The sequence below is a fragment of the Cotesia typhae genome, unplaced genomic scaffold (assembly GCF_013202065.1).
Source record: "Cotesia typhae breed Kobodo isofemale line unplaced genomic scaffold, CoteBio_Ctyphae scaffold_13, whole genome shotgun sequence".
NCBI classification, from domain to species: Eukaryota; Metazoa; Arthropoda; class Insecta; order Hymenoptera; family Braconidae; genus Cotesia; species Cotesia typhae.
The window spans coordinates 8177845-8193626 of record NW_027423774.1 but is presented as its reverse complement, the minus strand read 5'-3'; the positions used below and the strand labels follow the sequence as shown (position 1 = coordinate 8193626).

The 15782-nt window shown below is 29.0% G+C and overlaps 2 protein-coding genes across 5 annotated transcripts; one reads left to right on the top strand and one right to left on the bottom strand.

Annotated features, from left to right (window-relative positions):
* Positions 1 to 6989: 6989 nt before the first annotated feature.
* On the bottom strand, positions 6990 to 10425 carry Ns1 (Nucleostemin 1). The gene is made up of 6 exons (XM_074253375.1): positions 10270 to 10425; positions 9781 to 9885; positions 7755 to 8859; positions 7474 to 7693; positions 7220 to 7391; positions 6990 to 7141 (listed from the first exon to the last, which is right to left on the bottom strand). Exons 1-6 carry the CDS (start codon positions 10286 to 10288, stop codon positions 7041 to 7043), a joined length of 1722 nt encoding a protein of 573 aa, XP_074109476.1. The 5' UTR covers positions 10289 to 10425; the 3' UTR covers positions 6990 to 7040.
* A 976-nt stretch (positions 10426 to 11401) lies between these two features.
* Exo84 (exocyst complex component Exo84) lies at positions 11402 to 15493 on the top strand. Of its 4 annotated transcripts, none has more exons than XM_074253374.1 (6): positions 11402 to 11632; positions 11897 to 12045; positions 12110 to 12465; positions 12534 to 12836; positions 13457 to 14662; positions 15212 to 15493. In XM_074253374.1, the coding sequence occupies exons 2-6, from the start codon at positions 11991 to 11993 to the stop codon at positions 15389 to 15391; spliced, it is 2100 nt and encodes a 699-aa protein (XP_074109475.1). In that variant the 5' UTR covers positions 11402 to 11632; positions 11897 to 11990; the 3' UTR covers positions 15392 to 15493. The 4 variants fall into 4 exon arrangements, with proteins under 4 accessions (XP_074109475.1, XP_074109473.1, XP_074109472.1 ...); XM_074253372.1 differs by having other exon boundaries at positions 11402 to 11668; XM_074253371.1 differs by having other exon boundaries at positions 11402 to 11747.
* Positions 15494 to 15782: the final 289 nt, after the last annotated feature.

The window sequence follows — 15782 nt, the reverse complement described above, 5'->3', positions numbered from 1 at the left end:
TCTTCATAAATATCAATAATTAAGTAATAAAGTTGTATTTTGTGCATTGATGATATTTTTAACGATAAAAGCTCATCATAGAGTTACACTTATCGAAACCTTTCGTTTGAATACACACACGAACTTTAAATATATTTTATAAATTTCACAAATATGAGAAATATCATATATATAAAATATATGAAAAAAATCGTGTGTGTACTCAAATGAACAGTTCCGATGAGCTTAACTTCAAGATGACCTTATATTTTTAAAAATGTCAATAATTAAGAAATATACACTGTAAATCCAAGTGTTTTGATTCTATCTAGAAGCATTGTAGTCACTTTTAAAACACTTCCACGTGTTTTAATTTCCTATGTTAAATGCCCATTTGTAGTCAAAACACAACTTTCAAAACACTTGGATTTACAGTGCAATTTGTAAAAATATAGATAAATTCAAATGTCGATAATAAATATGTTGGTGAAAGCAAGCTCGATTTTCTAGTATTCTATTTTCTAGTTTCCTTATTTTGAAAATAGTAGCTCAAAGAATGTTAAATTCTCCCTTCGCATTTTTCAGCCCGCATGACAGATCCAAATTCTTCGAGCACGGTCATGTCAATAAAAAAAACAATAGCTTCTTCCATTCTTCATCAATATTCTCTGGGGAATCGGAAGCTTCCTCTTTGTCTTCTTCATCAGCTAACTCGATCTCCAGCCTGCCGGGATCAACTTGTTGAATCTACATTTCTGTCATCGGTCAAAGTGCTTTTGGATGAAATTAAAAAAATAATATTTTATTATTAGTTATTTTATGAACTAATTAAAAAAATAAAAATGTTAATAGTAGCTATGGTATATTTGAAAAATAAAATTTTATAAATTTTGAGTGATTAGTTTTTATATTAAAATAATTAAAAATCTTAAAATAAAAAAATTCATTATTAATTTGGTGTTATACCTTTCTATTTAATTATTTAAAATTAATTAATTAATTAATTACAAATATAATTAGTTCTATACGGAATTATAATCAAAATTTTAAAACTTTAAAAATTTTTTAAATTACTCCTTATAATGTGCTGTCGTTTGATGTAAACAGTCTTAAAGTATTATGGAAAATATGAGCTGCAATAAAATAGCGCCACCTATCTGAATAAAAATTTTTTCACAGATGCATTTTGAATTTTACTCCATCGGGATTCTGGGTTAATGGGATTATATCCAATCAAAAATCTTGGCTATCGGAATCTTGGTAATTAAAAATCTTGGCTATCGGAATCTTGGTAATCGGAATCTGGGCTATAGGAATTCAAGTCATCGGAACCTATGTTATCGGTTATTTAAGTCATCACTTTCATGGCTATAGAGGTCTACCCGAATTTTTCCTCACACCTATATATGCACAGAAAAAAAAATTAACTTGAATCAAGAGAAAAATTCTTAAACCAAGAAAACAATTTTGAAGAGTTTTATTGTCTTGGATCAAGACGAAAAATTCTTGAATCAAGTAACATTTACTAAGACTCTGAATAATTTCTTGGTTTAAGAACTTTTTTACTCAAATCAAAAAGATGAAATTCTTAAAAATTATTTACTTACTTCAAGTAAATTTTTTTTTCTGTGTGCATAAAAAGCAACTGTTGTTAATTTGTCTCACTAAAACTCGAGAATTGCTGGACCGATTTGGCTAATTTTGATCTTGAAATATTTGTGGAAGTTTATGGTAGGCTTGAACGGTGCACGGAAAAAAGTAAACTAATAAATAATAGTCGATTTGTAATAAGTAATGATCAACTGCTAAAATTACCATTTCAAACAGTAAAATCGTGATTTTTATAATCACTATGTAATATTCATCATTTAAGGGGTTAGGGGTAGTCAGAATTTTCAAAAAATCAATTTTTTTTGCATTTTCTTAAAGTATAATATTTTAAAAATATTGTGTGAAAATTTGAAGTGAATCCGACAAATTCTTTTCGAGCTATTTAACAATGACCAAAGGACACTCGGGTGCTACGTGGCATTCGAGAGCAGGTAGCTAGAAACAGCTGCAAGCAACCGACCTTTCGGGTTTCATTGTCATGAATATCTCCCCATTTTAATGTATGTATAATTATATATATATATATATATATATATATATATATATATATATATATATATATATATATATATAAATCCTTCTACATATATTCACAATTTGTAGGTAGTACAAGAACTGAAAAATAATTTTTGGTTGCCAGTATACCTGTAGTCGTTGCACTGATCAGTCGATAGTTTTGTGATAAATTATTTCTCAAGTGAATTAAATTATTAACCATGGGACGTGATTCTAGAAAGGTTTCAAGAGAACTTCGGAGTTCTGAAAAAATTAATAAGTCGCGTTCAGTCAAAAGAAAGAATGTTTTTAATCCGAAAACAGCCGAACGTGATGAAAGTATTCAGAGTACATCTTCTAAAAAATTAAAACAAAACACTGAAGATGATGTACCTGAAGACAGCAATACTGAATTTCGAATAATAAATTTTATTCAGGTATTCACTGCAATTTCTGCTCTTATAAAATGTAAAAAATGTATTGGAAATGTAGTGTTTCAAACAGCAAGTACACGTGGGCTGGGATTCAAAATTGTAGTTGCATGTAATAACTGTGGAAATGAATATATTCCTTCCTGTTCTTTCGTTGGGCATTCTTATGAAATAAACAGACGTTTCATTTTTGTAATGAGAATACTAGGAATAGGATACGAAGGATTGTGCAAGTTTTGCGGCCTGATGGACATGCCGTCTTTTTTAGATAAATCTACGCATACAATTTTACTGAAACAGATTTTGAATTGTAGTAAAACCGTCGCAGAAATCTTCATGACGAAAGCTGTGAATGAAGAAAAGCAAGCAATGCCAACAACTGAAAATGAAGATATAAATCATCTAACTGTATCGGGAGATGGAACCTGGCAAAAACGGGGATATACATCGTCATTTGGAGTTTCTTCTATAATTGGCTATTTTACTGGAAAGATTCTTGACATAAACATTAAAAGTGCATATTGTAAGCTATGTGAGTATTAGAAAAAAAAACCAATTACTGTTGAGTTCCAGGAATGGTATCAATCGCATGAAGATGTGTGTTCTGCTAATCATAAAGGGTCTTCTGGGAAAATGGAGGTGGATGCGATGGTCGAAATGTTTTCGTATTCTGAAACTAAATATGAAGTTAAGTATGCCAACTATATTGGTGATGGTGACTCCAAGACCTATTCAGGAATTATTAATGAAAATTTACTTTCAAGATGTGTAGGTGGATTCAATCAGAATAATAATGAAAGCTTTAACCAACTAGTATGGAAAATATGCCCAAAAACGGTAAATACTAGTTATACTATCGTACAAATAACTGCATACGTTGCTATGTGTATATTTAATGAGGGTATAAATTCATTATTAGTCTTGATGAATACACTAGGACTTAATTGTGGGCCTAATTCTCATCGGTATGCAGAAAGAATGGATGCTGCACGTATGAAAGTAGCAGATAAGCGCGCTAATGATAACACCCGAGAAGGTCGATTGCAACGTAGGCACCAGCAAATCGATATTTTGGAAGCTGCTATGACGGCTGAAGAGCTATTATATGGTCCAGGAATAGATGACTCAGTGTAAGTTATTAAATAATTCTTATAATTCGAAATAATTCCATAGCAAAACTTTAAATGCGTTTTTCTCAAAACTATGTTTTCTGAACTGGTGATCACTGTAACTTAAAAACTGCTCGGTAGATTTCAATAAAATTTATTGTACTTTTGAAAAACATTAAAAACTCGTGCCTGATCGAAGGATTTTTTTTTCAAAAATTTCGATTTTTTTAACAATAAACTGTCGGTTTTTTTCTCGAAAATTTGAAAAAATTTGCTGAAGCCGCCATTTTGTTAATTTCGAAAAAAAAGCTTCGATCAGGCACAAGATTATCTATTAATAAAACTAATTTTTCTTGTCCGATTGATTTTAGATGAATCTCCAAGGACTTATGATGATCACCGCAAAGGACTTCGGGAGGAACGGGCTTTACAAAAACAGCGATAACTTTTTGAATTATTAATTTTTTCAGAAATTTTTTTAGAAATTTTCGTGAAGTCAAATCGAAACGTGTTCTAATAAAGCTATGTTTTTATTTTTGTCAAATAAAGTAATTAACTACAAAAAAAAAATTATTGAAAATCATCATTTTTTCAGGCCTCTGAGTACCCCTAACCCCTTAAATGCTACAATTTATTCTTAACATGGAAGAAAATACTATTTAAAACAGTAATGTTCGCTCTGTGAATGTCTAAAATGTTAAAGTATAATAATTAAGAATTTTGACATTTATATTTATCATTTCCTATCTAAAAATGATTGCATGATATATATATATATATATATATATATATATATATATATATATATATATATATATATATATATAAATATATATAAAATATATATATATAAAATATATATATATAAAATATATAAAAAGTATAAAATACAGTCAATAAATTTCTAATTCAAGCAACGTCAATATTTACAAAGTAAAATGGTAAATTTTAAACGCAACATCAAAAATGAATTACTCCTGTTATGTCCGTAGGCGTTAAAAATGCGGTAGCGAAGTTACGGTGGAGGATCGGACTAACTTTTAAGAATACACATCGAGGGGTTTTTATTCTCGTTGTTAAATTATTTGTTGTGGGAGCTTTCGAGAGACGAAATACCACGCCTTTTGAAGAGACTGAGAATTTTTGTAGAGATTTGATTTTCTTAGATTTAATAGATTAATTTTCACTTACCTTTAGATGGCTTGTTCCTTACTGATCCGGGCCTCGAAGGGCAGCTGGAAGCGCTCTCGAGTCTGGATGTTGAATTTGAGGGCCAGGAATGGATGATTAAGGGCTGCTTTCTTAGTAAAGAACGACTCGAGATTCGTGTAGTTTGTTTTTATTAGAACAGCAGCAACCGGGATGTTACACTTTCACGGTAATTTTATTTAGCACTTATGAACTAATTATTTAAATTTTACGCTTTAATTTTCGATTAACGTCTTTCCAGTTTCCCGCAGGAAAAAGTGCGTAACTGACCGAATAATAATTAAACTTAATGGATTCGAACCGATGTAAATGCGGAGCAAATTAAACGGTTAATCCCTTATATTAACGAATTTATCTATTTTACGTCTGCCGGATGACCGAGACCCGCTTGAACTAAGTGCGGCGCAAATTAGAACAAAAGCCCTTACAGACGGCGACCCGCTTTAACTAAGTGCAGTGCAAATTAATTAAAAGACCTGAATTTAGTTTTATCACGTTCGCCGTATTAACGGGGACCCGCTTGATCTAAGTGCCGTGCAAATTAAACCAAAAGCCTCTACGAACGTGGGCCAGTTAACAAAGATACTTGAATTGAATTAGTTAAAAGACGTTGGGCGGTGGTTGCCGCCTCTTTTAAAAGTTCCCGCTGCTTAGCTTGCAGAAATCCCCATCGGTCAGTCGGCAGTCGCAACGATATTAATTTTAAGGTGGTTTTCGCGCATAGGTGGGTCTTCTAACTAAAGCGGGAATTTTAAATAAAAAGAAAAATTTTCGGGCGGACATAACACTCCCAATAAATCCGTTCCTAAACGCTAAAAATGAAATATTCCCACCAAGTTTGGAATCTGTAGAAGTTACAGTTTGGAAATTAAAATTTTAGATTTTAACACCCACCCCCGCAGTTCCTATCGGAAGTAGACTTTATTGAAATACATTTTTAGATGATATCTACAGGAGAAATAAAAGATTCCTACCAAATTTCGAGTTTTTAGAAGCTATATTTTAAGATAGCTATACTTAAGCTATATTTAAGACCTTGAAACGCAACAAAATCTTTTGGATATTTGTTCATACATAGTATTTATATTTGTCATTTTGGTTTATGGCACTTGCAGCATCAGCTCCATACCAAGATTTAAATTATATGAAGACGATGTATCAAAGCAAGACGACTAATAAGATTTCTAAGGCAGTATTGCACAAATGTAAAAACTATCTGTGGCGTTGCATTAGTGGAAGAATATAACGCATGTCAAACTAAAGATGAAGAACAATTTCAAGTTCTACTACAAATAGTAAAAGAGCATCGACAAAAATATCCAGACTGTAATAAAAGAACACTTCAGTCGTTGTAGTTACATTGCCTAACTTTGTTTAAGCAGGATAATATCCATTGACTTCCAAAATTTTCATAGAGAAATAAATCGATAATTTCATGAAACTTTCAAGTATTAAATTCATTTAACTCAGGTGATAATTTTCCTACAGTGAATGAAATAAAGAAAAAAAATTTAATACGTATGTTTTCTTTTAGCTTTATGAAAATAATAGCGCATCAGAACTAGTTTTACATAAAAAAATAATTTTTAAGACAGTAATAAAAAAATTTGTATCAGTTCAATAACTGAAAATTCCAAATTTTATACATTTCGAAGTTTACGTTTGAATATCTTTAGAGCGGCGAACTCTATGATAAAAGTATAAGACACCTTTTTTGTAGAGCGTTAAATTCTCTAAAAAAATATGTGATGAACTTATTTATATGAGGTGCGAATACCGAGCTATAAAATTAAAAAAAAAACAATTCTTTTTCCCATGCTATTTAAATGAGAAATGGAAAATTAGAAACAGGCACTTTTAAATAATAATATTAAGAGTTCCGCTTTGAACAGGCTTCTTTTCTCACCTGCCTGCAAGTTTTCAGCCTGTTTTTTCGTTGAAAAAAAAAAGTCGCCTGAAAATGAAACACTAATATATATATATATATATTGTATAATATAAAGAATTACAATGCTACGTAATTAATAAATCACAGAATATCTGTCAGAAATAGTGAAGTAAACTGTTACATAGCTCAAAATTGCAATATGCCCTCGTGATATGCAATGAAACTGTTAAATTAATTATTTAAATAGAATTTAAGTTAGTCAACAAATTCAATGGAAATAAAAAATATTTATTTTAAAAGTCTATATAAAACATTTGATTATTTGTCCATATTGAAATCGGTATCAAAATTATAATCGTCAGAACCATCCCCCATAGAGAAGTTTTCTAGCTGGTCAGCCAATTTGGCAGTTTGTTTTTCTGAAAATTATAAAATAAAAATCATTAATTATTAATTTTGGTATACCATCAAACTTTGAAAGCAATAAAACTTTTTACCTCTTTTTACTTTTTCTTTTTTTTGTTTCTTAAAGCAGAGTTTATTAAGTTTATTCAACTGCTGATTTCCTTCAGTTTCTGACGAATCTTTGCCTTTCTTTGTCTGCACGTTTTTGCTCGAAGTTCCTAAATCGTTTTTCACTTTTTCATTCATTTTTTGTAATTTGATAATCTGAAAAATATGATCTCAATTAATATTTTAATTTTTATTTAATGTAATGAAAAAAATAATTTGAATAAAAGTATTTAAATACTTTTTTTTGTGAGTTAGATGCTGTCTCATCTGAGTTAGTGCTATGAAGAGAAATAGAATTCATATTAGCTAGTTTATTTTCCTCTGCCATATTATCCAATGATTCAAGCAACATTTTTTCTTCTTTTTCAAACTTCGTAATATCAAATTCACCACGAACTTGTTTTACAATTTCTACAGATTCATTAGTGAATGGAGTTTCTGGTGGTAATGTATAATACCTGTAATAAATAAAAATTTATCAACATCTAAATAATAAAATATTAAAATAAATTGATATACCTTATCTTTCCTGAATTCCAATCATTCAAAAGACTGCAAGCTGCTGCAACTGAATCAGGAATTCCTTTCTTTTTCAACATACCCATCCGTTTGGCTTTGATGGCAAAAAACTCATCAGGTGTAGAAAAATCTCCTATGTCATAAAGTTCCATCACTTGTTGTTTTGAAATACGTTTTAGTATTATAGAAGCCGGTGTTATCGGATCTTTAAGAGATTGTATTTTGATAGCATTTTTGAGTGCTATTGAACTATTATAATCTTCATTTTGGTTAGATTCAGCAAATACGATTCCCGGTGAATCAAGTAACTTGATTTTTGAATCTAACTGAACAATCTGCATAGTCTTGGTAATTCCTGGAAGGTTACCAACATTACAAACCTTATTTCGTTTTAATGAATTAATAACACTTGATTTCCCAACATTGGGTAAGCCAACAATACCCACAGTGATACTTTTTTTAACTCCATTGAGATCCCGACAGTAATTCCCTAATAATTTCATTATTAATTCAGCACCATAGCAAGCACTATTCTGAATCATGGATTCTTTTTTAGAAGCCAATTTTCTATGACCCAGGTTTCTCGATTGGTCTTGAGTTGAAGCTTTAAAAGCAACAGCCGGTAAGCTACCCTGAAGATATTTAAGCCACTGATCAAGATTTTCTCTAGGGACCAAATCTGCTTTATTTAAGACTAACACTAATTTTTTGATGCCTTTTGACGAATTTACTGCTTTTTCTACTTGTTCACATCGAGTTCCCAGAGGATCTCTCGCGTCAACAACTTCCAAAATAACATCAGCTGAGTCTACCACATTTTGAAATATCTTAAAATACGTCTTTAAAGAATTTTCGTCTTTCTTCGTTTGAAGTGTTGATTGACAAGTCTTAGAATTTGTAGTTAACTCATGTTCTTCTAATTTGTTTGCTACATTTTCTACAAGATTTTCAATACCACCAGCTAGATTTTTACGTTTTTCAGCTAGCATTTCTTCGCGACGTTTCTGTTTTTCTTCTTCTTTTTGCTTCCGTAAGGCTTCGGCTTCTTTGAGAATATCTTCTTTGAATGGGCAAAGATTCGGTATTTGGGTAATTTTTCGTTTTCCTGAAAATAAAAAAAAAAGTAAAAAATGACTTCAAGATGAATATAAAACAAAAATAATAGTTTAAAAAATTAAAAAACACGCTTTTTATAGAAAACCGAACTAAAAAAATAGAAAATAAGTTTTAATGAATTTAAATTAAGAATAGTGTTAAAAATTTCAATAAATATAAATTAATAATAGTGTGAATAAAAAAAAAATTATTTCATTTTAAAAAAAGCGTGGGGTGCTATTTAAGATATTATTAAAATGATAATCACTCTACTCATATCTGTCAATAAAATATTTATAACTATTGACACCATGCACATTTTAGTTTTGTTCATTTACAAAAACTTTTTTTTTTATTTTTTTAAACTATTATATGCTTTGTTGACTTAAAAATTCTCTTTGGTGTTCGAAAATTTGTTAATATTAGATAAATCGGCTAAAGATAATGGTTGGAAATTAAAATTTCTGCCTTATCGACTATATATGAAAATTATATAAATTAACAAAAATCTTAATTTTGCAAATCGAAAAAATGGAATAATTTTATCAAATTAGTGTATTGTCATCGGTCCTCGATAAATCTACAAAGTTTGAACGAAACCTGGCTGTTTAAAGTGGGTCAAAATCGTGCCCAAAGAAGTCGGTTACAAACAAACATACAAGTGAAGGTAATAAAAAGCGTGTAAAAACGAAAAATTACTGAAATACAGACTTTTGATATTTGTTATGATTTTTTAAACAAATAAATTTTCATCAGAAAAATTCCACATGTAGAAATCAAAAAAAATAATGATGAGAGCAATTTTATTTTTTTTTTAATGTTATAGCACTAAATTTCAAGACAGATACCATTGCAATAAAAATAGTCATGTGTCCGCTAATTTTAGTATCTTTTAACAAGATTCTCATTTAATTATAAGAAATTTACTAACCTTCAGGATGTTTTTTTTTCTCTTTACGAACTTTTCTGTTGTGCTCGCGAACTTTTTTCTCAATTTTATATTTTTTACGGGCTGACATTCTTTTACTTTGTTTTTCTAAAAAAAAAAAAAAATTATCACTTTTTACATTCACTACTATTATTGACCAACTACCGATATAAATATTTTTAAAGGCACATATATAATTTATATTTTTGCAACGCAGTAAAGAAAAGTACAGCATCCATGTCTGTAGAACATTGTGATGATAAACATGTCAATAGCCAGTAATACTGAAAAAGCAGGCATATGATCATTTTGTTTTTTTGTATCTAATAAATTTGCCTTAAAAAAACAATTTGACTAATTGGCATTTATATTTTAGGACAAATTCAATCAGTGAAATTTTTATTAATTTAAAAAAATCTTGAAAATGATCAGATGTCCGTTAATTCAGTTTGATAATGTTAATTGCATTTTACACATTTGAATAATACTTACTCAGACAAAACTTAGCCATATTTATAAAAAATTAAAGAATGAAGAAAATAATGTAACCACGTGGGTAAATCGAATCTTATCAAACGAGGTTAAGTTAACATGTAATGCTAGGGTAGATGCTCATGCTCACACTGACACTTTTACAGACACATCACCATTGGACACTATTGTCACTACTTATAGATACTTCACAAAAGTGGCGCCTGTTGTATGATGCCTTTAGATGCATCTAGCAGGTGACACTACCGATCAGTGAAGCACGAATTTAAATGATATTTCCATTATTTTAAATATTTTATTTATAATTTAAATAGTGAAAACTGTTCAAATTAGAAAGTATAAGTACTATGTTCTCGAATATTTATTATAAAAAACATATTTTGTTTCAAATAAATATAATTTATTATCGATTACAAAGGGACATTGTAGTTGAATTCTAAGAAACCTTAAGTACTTGAAATTCTGAGGAAAAGTCATAAAAATAAGATTGTTAAATAATATTTTTTATTAAACTTGATTTAATATAATATTACAATGAAATGTATAAAAATTAAATTAACAATTCACGTCTTGTATCCAAGTTATAAATAATTATTAATTAATATTAAAAGAATCAGATTTTATAAAATAATATTATTAAATGATATTTATCTCTTATATCAACAATTAAACTATTTCATAGTTTATTAAGATCACATCATTGTAAACCTCAATTTTATATTTTGAAGTCAATTAATATTTTAGTCAACTTGAATAATAAATTGAAATCAACTAAATAATTTTGATCAAAATTAAATAACGTTTAAATAGAACTCATTTATTTGAAAATATTCCTTTCCCGCGTTGAAATCGAATATTTTAATACTTCCGGGCAAAAGAACTACAGTATTTAAAGCTTTCAATAAAATAATATCCACCAGATGGAAGCATAAAAGTGTTAATACAAATGAAAGAAAAAAAAACTACACAAAAAAAAAATTACACAAAGTGCTGCTACCTAGAGTGGTAGCAAATATGCATTCACAGCGGAACTTTATAGAGATTTTACTGTTCAAAACAGTTGTAGATAAAACAGATTAAAATGAGCATATATAGTTGTTTATAAATACATATTTTGTAATCTATCATAAATATATGACAAATCGAATCGATGCCCATAATACAATAATAGAATAATTTCGTTGAAACATCTTGATTTTTGTGGTTTTCATAATTATTTTTTTGATTGAAAAAAAAATTCTTAAAATGTAACGTTTTTATTTGCGAAACTAGAGGTCGTGGAATAACCAAATCAACATAGTTACTTAAAAAATAATCATAAAAAAATAAAAGGAAAAGAAATATAACAATTTAATCAAAAATAGTAAAGTTTAATGACATAATAAATTATAATACATAAGTAAAGTAACTTCTATCTTAGAATTTTCGTATATCATTTGTTTTATAAAATCATTATGTTATTACAAGAGAACTCAGAGGTGAGCCTCTACTTGTGTCTGTTTCGATATGTATAAAATCAGCTATACATATAGTAAATACAGTAGAAGCTCCGAGTGGACTGGTTTTCAAACACAAATAAAGGGTAACACTATTTAGCTTTTTAATGATGAAATTTTATTAATTACAGATCAAATTGAGTCTACAAATAAGGCACTATTGACTATTATCCTAACTGGTATTTAAATTCATCTATGTAATATTTGAACAGTTACTGATTCAAGATGACAGAAGAATTGATAACACGTTTTGCAAATGATGATTTTAATCCAGATAAGTGTAAGTGTGAAATGAAAAGAAAAAAATGTTGTTTTATGTCAATAATGAGGGATTTTTTTTTTAGTTGTTAAAGATCTCAATACTCAATGTATTGGAGCGACTGAACTTCATAAACAACGAATGAAAATTCAAGAACTCAATGATAAAACATCGATTCAACTTAAACGTAATGTCTATCAAAATTATATGCAATTTATTGAAACAGCTAAAGAGATTTCTCATTTGGAAAGTGAAATGTACCAGTTATCTCAGCTATTAAGTGAACAAAGATCACTTCTCAGTGCATTAAATTCCAACAGATCCACTGGTGCTCTATTTGATGATATTTTGAAAAATCACCAGGATTTTAATGTTGTTTCGAAAGAACAAGAACAAAAACAAAAGTTGATTCAATTACTAGAACACGTTGAAGGAGGAATGGTTAATGTCTACAGATTTTTAATTCATTTTTCATTCAATAATATTTATACATATTAAACTTTTTTTAGAGCTTAGTTGATACACCAGGAAGAATTTGTTTCCATGAAGGATCTTTGTTGGAGTTAGACCCGTTAGAAGGAACTCCATTGAAACGTGTACATGGTTATCTATTCAATGATATTCTTATGATTGCTTCTTGGCTGAGTACTAGTGGGCGAAGACAACCATCAAAATATAAAGTTCAAGCAGTTTATAATTTACAGTGCTTAGCTATAGTCAACGTAAAAGATTTAGGTTCAGTTAAACTTGCTTTTAAGTTACTGGCTTTTCCAGATACTCGAGTCTTTCAATGTGCTTCTGCAGTGAGCAAGGTAATATTTTTAATGATGTTTAATTACAGCAAATTTTTTTGATGTTTAATTACAGCAAAAATTACTTTAAATTTATTTATAACTCGCATACTTTTTTGTCTTAGAAAAATTATCAATTTTCGAAAAGTCGTCTTGAAAAATTTTTCTTGAATATGAAATAATGAATTAAATTATCATAACTATTGAAGAACGTTTGAATAAATACTATGCCAAACAAATTTTTTATGGTATTTTCATTTTTTATTTTTGATATTCTCTTATTGACTAATCGATAGGGTCTAAAATAAAATTCACTTTGATACTAATTAAAAATATGTTTTCGAAAATTTTAATCTTTGACATTTGGTGGAAACTCGGTTTTTGAAAGTTCGATTGAAAATTCCTTTTCGAATACTTTTAAAAATACATTTTTATTAACAGAAAGTTGAAAAATATACTTAACTTAAATTTGGATTTGAAATTTTACTTTACTTACTAGCTACACACGAAGACAATGCAAAATTACCAAGTTCTATAGGGTTAACTATCATTATTAATTGTATCAAATTCAATGGGGAACAAAAAAAATCTAACAGATGATCATTTTGTATATAATAAATAATAATGTTTCGTTTTAACAGAAAGAGTGGTTGGAAAAATGTGATCAAGCTAAAAAAATTCGTCTTCTACAAGAGTGCCCATTAGAACCAACAAACAAGCAAGAAACACAGAAGGAATTTACAATGTTAACCTCAAGATCGATGTCTCTTGACTCTCACGGTCTTGGTGTGGAGGAGGGTGATGATTCTGCTGATAGTTTAAAGCCTTTACCCGAGTGGCTATCAGAAGTAACAGAAGATCTTGATTCATGTATAGCGCAAAGACACTTTGAGGAAGCATATAATCTTTTTGAGAAAGCAATGAGTTATCTTAAGGTAACACAAACATCACAATCAATTGAAATCAAGAAAAAAATTGAAAATCGGGGAAAATGCCTTGTAGAAGTCCTTACCGATGAATTGGAGTTGAGTATAGAAGCAAAATCTTTACAAGGAGGTGGATTGAGGAGTGCACGAAGAGCCGTTAAACTTCTTATACAACTTAATCGAAGCGCTCAAGCTTGCAAAATATATTTGCAACTTTGTAATGCAGCCCTTACATCTCGTTTAAAACGAGTTAAACGAGAAGGTACTGTTGTACCTTATGTAGAACAATTAAGCGCTATTGCATTCAGTAACATTTTCGATATGGCCAAAGAATTTCTTAAACTTTTTTCACCATCAATGAATTGTACTTCAAGTCTTATTGTTTGGTGCAGTCAGGAAGTCAAATATCTTACATCTCACTTGATAAAACAATTGTTTATTCCTCAAGTAACGTTAGGAACTCTAGTTGAGTGTATACATACAGTTCGTAGCCATTGTGATCAATTGACTTATCTTGGAATAGACTTGCGTTATCAACTTGATGGTCAATTACGAATTCACTTAGCGAGAGCTCTTCAAGATTCTAGTGAAAAATATATAGATGCAATTAAAGTTCGTGCTGCAGAAGATAATTGGCGCCCTTTAAATTTTCAAACTTCTGAAAATCTTCAAAAACTTCAGAGTGAATTAGATGATCTTGGTATTCCTATCCCGTCTGCCTTTATAACCAGTGATTGTTGGATATCGTTAACTAGTAACACGTTAGCCTTTTCAAAACTTTATGTTGGGCTTTTAGACGATTGTTTGAGTATTTTTACACCAGAACTTTTATGTACGATTGAAACAGTACTTATTTCAGTTCTACGTGCTCAAGTTCAATATATACTTGTTGCACTCAATAATCCCAAATTAAAGTCAGAGGTAAGAAATACGTTTAGAATAAATGTCTCATATTATTAACAATCATAATATTATCTTCAATTATTGTATCTCTAAATTACGAAAAATAACCTTGACGAGTTGGGTATAAGGCACAACCTCACGCACTTCGCGTTATGAGGCGTGTAATATAAACTTTCTAAAAATTAAAAAACAAACAGTTTAAATAATAATTTTTTTCTCCTAACTGTTACAAACACTTCATAATGCAATCTTGATTACTTCTAGGGGACTTATAATATTAAGTCTTTTTTTTTCTTTTCAATTTAGATTTACTAAGTGTTAAACTATTAAATATTATTAGTTTAGTCTTTGTTGCTTCCACATAATAATATTTATATTTAAAAAAATTCAACGTGATAACTTTGTTTTGAATCATAACATCAGTACTCCATTCCTTGTGAATGTTTATCAATTTACTATCTGTCTTTTAATCACAAAAACTCATCAATTTTTAAATCAATTTTGCTTTTTGTTAAAAAACTTGAATTTTTAATAAAATGTAATTTTTATAAGCTTTTTATCTTTCAGAAAAAATTAGTTCAAGATAATACTGCGTATATTCGTGAAATAATTATTCAACGAGGCTTGGAGTTATATCGAAGTATCGTAGGACAAGAATTTACAGAACTACTTGAATTGAAAAAAGCTATTGTTATGGATTTAACATTTGAAAAGTCAAAATTAACTCCTAAAACTCTGATGTTGTAAAGTAAATGTAATATAAATTGGTTAATTATGTAAAAATAATATATGTTTAAAGATTATTTACGCACAATAAACATTTTATAAATTATGAACTTGAAGAATCGACATATTTGAAAAGTTATTCTATTCTGACAAGCAATCATGAAAATTATTTATATTGAAAATCGTTATTTTGATTGTTTATAACTGCCAAAGTCTTCATAACCTTATTTCATAGGGTAATTTTAGTTTTTGTAATACAGTAAAAAAAAAATAGTCACATAAAATTAGTTTAGTTTATTATTAATACCAAGGCACAGGCCAAATAGCAAATCTTACAAATATAACAACAAAAGAGTATAATTTTTAAAAAGTTAATGAAAAATGTAAATACATTGCACAGTTATTTGGTTTT

Bases quoted from the DNA above. Each gene is read 5' to 3' on its own strand.
- Ns1 (XM_074253375.1), bottom strand. The intron at 8,860-9,780 runs GTTAGTAAATTT...TTTTATTTTCAG, and splicing joins GAAAAAAAAACATCCTGAAG to GAAAACGAAAAATTACCCAA. The intron at 7,142-7,219 runs GTAAAAAGTTTT...TATAATTTTCAG, and splicing joins AAAAGAAAAAGTAAAAAGAG to AAAAACAAACTGCCAAATTG.
- Exo84 (XM_074253374.1), top strand. From the start codon at position 11,991: ATGACAGAAGAATTGATAACACGTTTTGCAAATGATGATTTTAATCCA. The intron at 12,046-12,109 runs GTAAGTGTGAAA...TTTTTTTTTTAG, and splicing joins TGATTTTAATCCAGATAAGT to TTGTTAAAGATCTCAATACT. The intron at 14,663-15,211 runs GTAAGAAATACG...TTTATCTTTCAG, and splicing joins ATCCCAAATTAAAGTCAGAG to AAAAAATTAGTTCAAGATAA.